General features: G+C 41.1%; 1 protein-coding gene across 3 annotated transcripts; it reads right to left on the bottom strand.

The window, feature by feature from the left end:
• Positions 1-1,463: 1,463 nt before the first annotated feature.
• relb (v-rel avian reticuloendotheliosis viral oncogene homolog B) lies at positions 1,464-9,841 on the bottom strand. Of its 3 annotated transcripts, none has more exons than XM_042062919.1 (11): positions 9,016-9,841; positions 8,622-8,638; positions 8,344-8,519; positions 6,815-7,105; positions 5,531-5,691; positions 5,299-5,390; positions 5,009-5,140; positions 4,718-4,822; positions 4,336-4,551; positions 3,337-3,408; positions 1,464-2,628 (listed from the first exon to the last, which is right to left on the bottom strand). In XM_042062919.1, exons 1-11 carry the CDS (start codon positions 9,051-9,053, stop codon positions 2,144-2,146), a joined length of 1,785 nt encoding a protein of 594 aa, XP_041918853.1. In that variant the 5' UTR covers positions 9,054-9,841; the 3' UTR covers positions 1,464-2,143. The 3 variants fall into 3 exon arrangements, with proteins under 3 accessions (XP_041918853.1, XP_041918854.1, XP_041918855.1); XM_042062920.1 differs by having other exon boundaries at positions 8,622-8,633; positions 9,017-9,841; XM_042062921.1 differs by lacking the exons at positions 8,344-8,519; positions 8,622-8,638; positions 9,016-9,841 and adding an exon at positions 7,339-7,590.
• Between the last annotated feature and the right edge of the window lie 888 nt (positions 9,842-10,729).

The raw sequence follows: 10,729 nt of genomic DNA, 5'->3' as shown, positions 1-10,729 counted from the left end.
AATCGGAAAGGATGAAAATATGAAAAGATGAAGAAAATTACGAATTGCAAGGAGATGTCTTATTTTTCGTAAAATTGTCAAATATTCCCTCATATGTAGGGTGCCATTTTTGCAGCCAGATCTTTAGCCAGGGCTAATAGTCCTACCGGTACTCACCCACTATTAGGCCACCAGCTAGAGGTAGAAGAAGGTTACTGTTGAGTTGATGAGGGAGGAAAAAGATTTTCCCAGTGTAAATCTACCATACCTTCTGGATTTATTATATCAATGTGTGTTTGTTAATGGTTAATCATGAACAGACTAGGGGAAAAAATCCTAAAGGGATGTTTCTACCTAGTTGGTTCATGATTAAACATTAACTACCATGCATTTCCGAAGGTAGAAACAGGCTGAGATCACACTCCCGCTGTGTGAAGGGAGATGACAGTGATGTAGTACCTTGTTTGGGAATAAAATCTGGTTGTCTCTGTAGTGCAGAAAAGGGAACGTACACAGGCGTCTATTAGGGTGTCATCAAATAATGTCCACGAGTGGAGTTCTCATTTACATATATCAGTGTCAGCCGAAGCCACAGCAGTGTTAAGCAACATGCATGTGTCAGGAGTTTCCCCATGGCGAAAGGCCAATGTCTTTCCAGTGTTGGTCAACCATGTTTGTGGTTTGAGACATTGCAGCTGTCAACAGATGGAAAATGCTTCAATCTGTGTGGGAGAAAGGTGGGAAATACATGGGGGGGATTTGCCCCTGGTGGTCTACTCATTCATTCAATGGAAAGTCATGACGGAAACCGAAATATACCACCAGTTAACTGCTTCTTCAGTTGAATCGCAAACGATTATGAGTGCCACCTCAATCAATTACGTGATACAAGTGTGTCATGTCAAAAGAATACTGCCATCACAAAGAAACTACCCTTATTGACATGCATTGTTTAATGAAAAGCTAAGTGAAAGGCTCCATTGTTTCAAATGAGGTTTTATCACCCTTGTAAAATTGATTAGGTCAAGGTCAAGGTGTTCCTAAGCTGAAGGGAAAAGATCACTTCTGCATTGAAAGTGTTCAAACATCGCACATGATCTACAAAGTATAGTCGAACCACGAGGCAGTGAGAAACTTTCAAGATAACAGATATGAGAAAATCCACTCTTCCTTTTTGTAAAACTACTTCATCTTTGGGTAGTACAGATTCTTGCCATTACCGCAATTTGACTCAGTTGGCTATGACTTTGGTTGACTGATATTTATCCAAAACAACACGGATGCAGCAGGAATCGAACTTGGGTCAACCGATAGTCAGACAATGACGATACCATTGCTCCACCATGCCTTCATTTCTGGAGGTCAACTGTGTGTTCGCAAGTTAGGGCCCAGTCTTTTCCACAATCATTACAAATATTTTCAGCTAATTTCATCAAATCCAATAATAGCCTAATAATGAAGGAAAGTGAATGGGAATGCACCAGTCTATACAACAGTTTTAATGTTAACCAAAAGACACACAGGGCACACTTGTAAAACATTAATGGTCCACATGACTAAAACATCTATACACACTGACAGAAATGCTAGAAAGGAATTCATGTTACCAGAATTCACTAGGGTTCTCAGTCAAAGATAAGGCTGTATTATTGGAAATTAATTCAGTGGTCTGTGTGGTCCATCCCGTCGATAACTACTACAGTAATAATAGTATGAACATCTTCATTTTCTTCCACTTGTGGCAGTAGGGCTGTTATTTTAATGTAACATTTGAATTTGGTCAACCAGAATATGTACAAAATGTCTGGACCCTCGACAAAGCAAACATCAACAAAGAAATTAAAGACATATTTGACAAGGAAAACAAGACCATACCTTTTTCACGATAAATTGGTCCTGACTGGCCAACCATATATGTACTAACTGTCCATTTAGCTGTACAGAGAATCAGTGTTTTTCAGTGGAGCAGCCGAGGACAATAATGCATAGCATGCTATTCACAAAGTTCAGGACGGACAGTGATACTGGGTTCGGCCAGCGATACCCGACTAAGAGCTACATCCATTTCCTCTCCAAGGCCTTAATGTCTGAAACATCTCTGCAAAAGGGGCCTAAGTGATGCAATGACCTGTGAGGGATGGACAGTGGGGGGGGCTGAGGGGCATCAGACGTCACCGTCTTTTTCCGTCTTCACCTGGGGAAGACCGTGACCTTCTGCGAGGCCCTGCTCAATCAAATCAAGAACAGAGGGGGCAACAGCATGGTGGCCACCACTGACCATCTGATTGAACTGCATGTCTGTGTAAATACTCATGTTCATTGCGGACGGATCCTCCATAAGAAAAGAGTCTACATCCCTAAAGTTAGAGTTTTCGTCCTGGTTGGCCGCAGGCAAGCCAAAGCTAGCGCTGCCGCTATCTTCAAGCATCTGTATGATTGAAGAGAGCATGTTCATGGTGTCTGGATCCAGAGTCTCTATGGGGTCTTCTTGCTTCAGCTCGTCAACAGCAAACATGTCTCCCAGGGCCTGAACAGGCTGGATTGGTAAGTCTTCTTGAGATGGGGTCACCATGCCAACAGAACTCTCCAGGGGATAGGAGTAGGAGTCAAAGACGCGAGGTACAGCAGGCTCTGCCATCACACTCTCAGCTGTGGTGCAAGAGGCAGTGATATTGTTATTGTTCCTATTATTATCATTATTATTATTATTAGTAGTAGTAGTAGTAGCAGGGTTCCCACACTAGGTCAAATGTAAAATTACAAATGTTACTTTCAAAAAAATGAAAATCCACCTACTAATAGTAATCTTTGGTCGGTGTATTGTACCATTCATTATATACTATCTAATGAGAAAATTCTATTCATATATACTATTCATTATATACTATATAATGAATGGTACAATATACCGACCAAGGATTTCATAGCAGCCGCAGAATCTTTTACTTTTTTGGAGTGGGGGATAAATAAATGGGCATTGAATAAACGAAGTTGGGCTAACCACAACTACTTAATCAAGCAGTAAAGCTAATAACCAGATATACACCACTTCTGTGGGGGTAATATATCTGTATAAATGTATTTTGGCAAGTCAATTTTGAATGGCTACAACAAAATTCCCTGATATTCCATGACTTTGCCCCAAGAATGATCAAATCCCCTGACTTTCCATGTCTGGAATAGACTTTCTGAAATTCCATGATATTCCAGAAAATCCATGACCCGTGGGAACCCTGTAGTAGTAGTGGTAAAAGTAGTAGTAGCAGTAATATGGGTAGTTGTAGCAGTAGAAATAGTAATACGAGTCTGGTATTTTGTTCATAATTCCGGACATCTAAATGAAGGAGAAAATGTTACCTCTCGCATTGCACCCATCAGTGAACTTGATGTCAGGCTTGATTTTTCTTTTGCGATTTACCCCATAAGGATCTGAAACATACATACACACACACAAAAAAACAAAGAAACCCTTAATATCAAATAAAGCATGTCCTTTTCGATTCAGTTTAACTCAAGTAATTTATTCTGTGTCCAGTAGCTCATCACATGGATCAGCTTAGTCATGAAAACAGGAACAATTACGCATGGGAGGGAACTATGTGGTAGAACCAGGTCAAAAGGTGGAGCCCAACTGCCACTAGTCATTCCTGCCACTGTCTCTCCAAAAGCATTAACTGCTGACCACCAAAACTGGAAGAGGATGTCAGCAGGCGACTTTTAGTTTCAGCACTGTGTTCATAAATAACCTCTGATTCATCTGAGAACAACTTGCATATGCATTACCACAGGCAGCCGGCGATGTGACTGATTTATGACAGGCGACCGGCAAAATTGAATACAATCTATTGAAGTGAATGGGGAAACGCACTCAACAAGCTGAATGGCGGAGCGACCATCGCCATCACATCGCTCTAACCGGCCCCTTTCTATTTTTTAGGGCGATTTTGATACGTTACAATAGAAAACAGCTATTTGGTCAGTGCATCTCCACTGAATTGTTGGGTGATCGTGTCACCAGTAGTGTCAAGTCAAGTCAAATTTATTTATATAGTGCATTTCATACACAGAGGTAATTTAATGTGCTTTACATAAACAAAAGCAAATAGTAATAACAAATAAAAGCATAAAAGGGCAATAGTGAAAGAATAGTTTAAAAGGTAAAGATCATAGTAATCATAATAATAATAAAAAATAAATAAATAAATAAATAAATAAAATAAAAAGATTAACAGAATTCCACCGTCACAATCGACTGTCGCATCGCTAGCCATGCGTGTGTCGGCCTTTAGAGTGAACACCACCATTCAATTTAGCACTGAGAGGTGAAAAAGATGGCAAATAATATGTGATGCTGACCTGGATTATGTGCTGTGTAGGTGAACTTGACGGGTTCGCTGTCCATGCGGTCTGAAAGACGCCGGAGGAAGACGTTGACATCCACCTCCTCATAGATGTCCTGGTCCTGATAGGGGGGCGACTTGAAGACGATGGCGATCTGTCGGTGGACATCTGTTTGCGCAAACTCAGCCTTGGCCTCCCATGATCCCCGGCCAAAGATGATCTCTATGTCATCTGAGTGTGGGTTTTCAAAACAAGTGACACAAGACAACTTATATACTGACAACTTAATCTAAAACTTAATACAGAATTGTGTGTCAGCTTTGCTCGCTGCCATTCATTGTATTATAACTATGTAATGTCTCCAATATGAACTGGATGTAACAGAATAAAAACAAACCTTTTTGGACTTTGTCACACAACATGTAGATCTCAGTTTTCCCTGTGCATGGCCCCTTAACGATATTCAGCCGAGTTATTTTCAGCTCTGATGTTGTTGTAGCCTCTGTATAGACACACACACACACACACACACACACACACACACACACACACACACACACACACACACACACGTTGCAGAACCAAGATAATACAATAAGGTATTGAGGAAAAACATGACTTTTGTCAGAAGTGCCATTTTCACTTCATGGAAAGGGAAAGTGTAGTCTATTGTGCAGTATGCTCTTACTCTTGTCGAAAATGGGGTTGGAGACGATTGGGGACAGATGGATCCTCTCGCCATCCTCCCTCTCCAGTTCACATTGGAAACACAGTCGGACCACATTCATGTCCATATCTTCGATGCTCTTAGATTGGCCAGCTGTTACAGAATGAAAACAAGCTATTTCTCACTGGTGGGTCTACATACTACTGTATGTGTACACATATGAAGTGCATAAGTGTTTTGGAGAGTATAAATGTTTTGCTCTGTAAACAATGTGTGGAAACTCTCTTATTATAAGAAGTAATTTTACTCACTGTTAAATGGATCAATTTTTTGATCCCTTCTCTTCTTTAGGGAGAGATCAAGCTCTTTCCTACGCACACACTGAATGCCCAAATTGGCGAAACTATGAAACAAAGAGAAATTCAGAATATCAAAATACAGGGCAGGGCAGGGACATAATATAATGTATAATATTTTATAATTTTACATGTTCATATGTTCACATCCATAAAAACAAACAAACAAACACAAAGGAGAGCACACCTGTGTCGGCGGGTGTTGTGTGGATTAAGGTGAATGACACAGATGCCATCAGAGCAGTCTTTACCCACGAGGCAGTGGGGATGTGGGCGGTAAGGGATGTCCTTGGTGACTAGGGAAACAGTGACTGTGACATTCTTTATCTCTTGAATTGGTCCTTGAATCTAAGAGGGAGCAAGAAAGTGATAGAGGCAGACTGTAAGCGAAACCGAAACGAAAAACAAAAACGGTGGCATCAACGGCAGACAGGGTGGGACGTGTCAGATTTCAAGAGGTAATTCCCTCTCTCTGACCACACGACGAGGGTGTAGACCTCTCAGGAAGAAGATGCGGCGTGCAGCTCCTCAGGAGTGCTACAACTCGCAGCCAAACCACAGGGGGGGAAACCCCAATCATTTGGAACAGTGGGTACATTCCAGAAGTGCCCTCCATCCAAAATATGCCATGATAATAAATAAAACATTTGCACATACCAATGCACATTTACAGGGAAACAGGTATTAAGAGTCAAGCTACCTAGAGTCAAGCCGCCATCACACCTGCATTTGTGTAACTTTTCTTTTTCATAGCACTGGTGCTACAGAGGTTGATCGTTTTGTAACAATCCACAAAATCTCTACTATTGGTATGTATTTACAAACACATCTGTAGGCTACACTCTAGAAAACATTTTAAATATTGGCGCTAAGCTGGTAAATCATACATAGTACAGAATGTTTCTTTTGTAGCATGAACTACAAATATGTAGCACTGTACAGCCCTGATTGCAAAAACACTGATATTTTGGTGAACAGTACCATGTCATGTCTCATCAAAATATAGGCAATCCAAAAAGTATGTGACTGTGTGTGAGAGTGCCCCATATATAGCTAATCATATAATTTGTTTGTGAATTTCTGTAAAAGAAATGTTTACTCATAAACATAAAACATAATAACATAACATAAAAACATAAACATAAAATAAATTATGCTTATTCAACTATTTTAGGTCTGTGTGACTTGCTGGTAAACTGTGACATTTCTGTTGAGTTTTCTTGCTGTTCTTGCTAAGTTGTCTTTCTTTAGAATGACTTTTGAAATGTTCAGGGTGCCTGGTATATTCATATCACTTAAATTTAGAGGGTGTATGTGACCAAACACTGGTATTTGATGCTCATCACAGAAAAGCCTGCAGACATATGGGGAGTTTTTCCATGATATCTCCAAGCTTCTTCTAGTCTAGGTTCAATAATGTGTCCCCACTTCCCTGCATGTCAGCAAATCTATGAGATGGTTTGGGACTGACCTCAATAGCAGGCAGAGTCTTGTTGGTCTCGTTGCTGCTCGTGCCAAGGATGCTGCCAGCTGAGCGACCCTCGCACTCGTAGCGGAACCTCATGCCTCTCTCTTTGGGCTGCTCCGTCACCACCAGCTGCGGCTTGTCCAGAAGGCGCTCCAGTGGCTCTGTGTCCGAGCGGGCTGCCCGCTGCACCGCCGCTGCCCCTCCACGCCCACACCCGGACCGGGGGGCGGATCCCCTAGAACTCCTCATAGGATGGTGCACTGTGCTCTGGATTTCAGGAAAGGTCCGCAGGGGCTGGCAAGTGAAAAGCAGATTTACTGTTAAAGTTAACTCTGGAAACATTGGACCAGTTCAAGACTTACTGGTTGAGTAAATGAATGGAATGAAATCATGACAGTATGGTTTCCTCTTCATCGTTTTTACCCAGTCCAAGAAATCAGTGTTTGTTTGGTCAATCAGATGGCAACAGCAAAACCACAGAATACAAGGCAAGCACACTACAAATACAAGTTTTTAAAGTATCTTACAAGGTGCTGCACGTGCTGGCTGAAAACAACTTGTCAGTGAAAACAAGAGGGATCTCAACTTGGCTGAAGAATCATAAAAGACGCTTAAAAGCAAGAAAACTTAGTTGCAACAATATCAGGAACTTAGAATAAATTGCGTAAGTTATCAAAACAAAGACAGCTATCAAGCTCGTTAAATATGAAATGGGAACGACTACACAAAGGGTAGTTTGTGGGCGGAAGCATAGCATTGAAACAGGAAGATGGTGTTCAGAAAAAAGTACAGCAAAGAGAGTCAACCAATAGGAACGCCAGAAAGTGACGCTGCTGAGCAAGGGCAGAGCGGGGCAGAGCAACCCGGAGCAACCCCATTTGTACTTCCTTAGTATTGGTTGCTATGTGTAGGCTACGTATACTGTTCTAAAACCAATATTTGCAATCACTATAGCGGAAAAAATATTTTGTAAACAAATGTAACAAACTGCGAATGTAACAGAACTGCGTGGCAGCATGAGCAGGAAAATTGTGAGCCAGCATGCAGGAATCATATTACATGATTTGCTTTCTTCTTAGTAAAGACACATATTTTGAACCCCTTGTGTTCGGCTTCTCATTCTTACTCATGAAAACCAACGTTTGGATGATTTTGTAATGCCAAGGTCGTCACTGTATTTCTTTTATTTTTCTAAGAAAAGCTACGACAGCGCGCGTCAAAAATGACTGAAAGTGAAACTTGCACAGCAGCCTCAAAAGCATTCATGCATAACGGCTTCGATCTCATATTGCATCAAATAAGAGCTTTAAGAATAGGAAGATACTGCAGAGATCACAATGAGTTTTATATAGGCATAAAGTGTTAGTACCAAGTTACAATCATCTATTATTAGAATAAAAGGTTTAAAAACGTCGCCTAGCACCTAGGGCCAACCCACAGTTGATTATAGCAGATGGCAACTTCGAAAAGATACACAGTCAATAAATATAACGATACCGATACATAAACTACTGAAGAATAGACTGAATCACCTGGGAGGCTGTACCCCTGGGTACTAGCACTGCGTTCCTTTTGGGACTTGTAAGTTTTTGCAATGTTCTACTGTCAGAATCCGGGTCGGGAGGAGGGGGAGGAGGCAGAGGAGGCCCAGGTAGCACGAACTGCGGTCTCAACGATGTGTCCTCCACGATATACTCCTGGATTATGTCTATACAGAAAAGAACACATTAAAGACAGACAGACTCATATCATATTGACTTTGACGCTATCCATTTACGTATAAATGAATCTGTGAAAGTATCAAACTCACCAAGGTCTATATCTATGATGGAGGGGGGGGGGAAGTAAACATAACAGAGATTAAGCACTGCAGTTTAGAAAAATGCTAAATTGTTAGAAAACAAAAGGAGTCAGATACGAAAAGGCTAGACGGGCTCTAGGCTACGTTGCGGTGCAGCGTATCATATACGAAAGCTAAGCGCCAAACCAAACACGAATTAAGGATTCTGAATGGCGTCATTATTGTCATAGAGGTTTTGCTCATTTACCCTTCGATTTCAAATAGTTACCTTAACCAATTGCTCTCGGTATATTATGCTGGACCTAACAGCACATTGTAAATAATTTCGAGTCGACTAGCTGCATCAAAATAATCTTAGCTACAACATAAATTAGCTAACATTAGCTAAGTCAAAAATGTCATACCTGTGCGCGTTCCGTTATGGACACTCATGTTTGTCATGGTAGAAAGAACCAGATCTGTGATGTTTTCCAAACGCTCTCACTCTCACTGTAATGGGCTCATTTGACCGGAAACTCTAACTAAAACTTATGACGTTAGCTTGAGTTATTCTTTGGCCTTTAGCGCTCCACGAATCCACGTTGTCCGCGTTCTACGTCCTTAATTCTCACTCCAACCGTTTCAAGGAAACACCACGGTTTAGCGTAATGGCCACTACCACTCCTCTGTTTACTTGCTGAAAGATGTCAGCTCCTCATGTTTGTTCGATTTTCTGCAGTGATTCTCTTCTACTAATGGAAATCCCCAAGCGTCACATGTTGGGAAAACCCCCAACACGCTACCATGACAACACACTAACACCTGAAAGGACTACCTTGAAAATCATCTCAGAACTGTCAACCTACCAGCATCCCATCTGAACATAAAATAACCGTTGTAGAGATTTTCACCAGAGAACCTATGTTGCCTCCATCCAAGTGCCTCCAACATTCTTTTAACATTTCTTGCCATTGCATCACCCTGTTCAGTGCTGTGAGGTCACATCACTTCCAATTATCTAACTCTGGGATCTGAACACTGGCCGTGAAATAGAAAGATAATAATAAAACAACAATGAAATGCTAAATCCGCATTGTATGGCGAAACATCAATGTAGCCTACTATATGACCTACCAGTAACCTATGACCATTTACATTTTTTATGTGAGCAACACTATTACGCAGTCACCTTTTTCTGAGCCACAGATTTAGAAAACAGCAGACCGAGATATATATGCGCTCTGGTCCGAATGTCACTGGATCAAGCGAATTTCTAGGATCATGATAAACGATACATTCTATCTCAATCCAATCAGAACGTCTCGTGTAGTTCCATTTTAAATTCTACAAACAATCACGCCCCCTAGAGGAATCTGAAAGACGCTCGAGAAATCCCCTGCACTTGCACACTACTGGCAAAAAAAAAAAAAAAAAAAACACTACTGGCAATTATGGAATTATTGGTTATATAACATATTATAGTCATTGCATTTTACTATTTGCCTGTTTCAGAAAATTACAAATTTCGTAATCCTCACTACATAGGAAACCAATTTGTGAAGCAGCAGTAAAGAGTTCTGGACTAAAACGAGCAAGCTAACTACAGACGAGCCCTACAGGAATAAAGCAGTGTAGACTTTGAACCATACAGTTGGTGACATGATCTGAGAGGATTTTCTTAGATTTCGATGCCCGTCCCAAGCGTATTACAGCACACAGTGGCCGTGCCTAGGTGGTATCTGTCCTGGGCACCTGTTGGCATGCTATCAGTACCAACAGTGCTGTTGTTTGCGTGTACAACTGAATCTGAATTTTATTACCCCTTTAATAGTTGCCTATACAACATACACCCAAAAAACCCTTCATTAAGCTCCTTTAAAGGAGAACTTTGCAACTATTTCAACGTAATAAACCCGTTTAGAAATCATTTGGATGGTTAAATGACCTGTTCCGGTGAAAATGGTGACTTTTCACGCTGCCCCTAGCGTCCCCAGACGGAAAACCAACCTTGCAACATTGAGACTACCGTCCCGGAAAGAGAAGTGAGAAACAAGAAACTTGTTTTAAATCGTGTTTCTTACCTTGCAACATCCACATTGTCTACCGAACTTATGCTAACCGTTTTGCTAGCTTGTAAA

Source organism: Alosa sapidissima, chromosome 15, assembly GCF_018492685.1.
Source record: "Alosa sapidissima isolate fAloSap1 chromosome 15, fAloSap1.pri, whole genome shotgun sequence".
NCBI classification, from domain to species: Eukaryota; Metazoa; Chordata; class Actinopteri; order Clupeiformes; family Clupeidae; genus Alosa; species Alosa sapidissima.
Note: the sequence above shows the minus strand (reverse complement) of the source record. Positions and strands in the feature narration are given on the sequence as shown.

Bases quoted from the DNA above. Each gene is read 5' to 3' on its own strand.
- relb (XM_042062919.1), bottom strand. From the start codon at position 9,053: ATGACAAACATGAGTGTCCATAACGGAACGCGCACAGG. The intron at 4,823-5,008 runs GTAAGAGCATAC...GTGTCTATACAG, and splicing joins CAACCCCATTTTCGACAAGA to AGGCTACAACAACATCAGAG. The intron at 4,552-4,717 runs GTTTGTTTTTAT...ACCCACACTCAG, and splicing joins GTGTGACAAAGTCCAAAAAG to ATGACATAGAGATCATCTTT.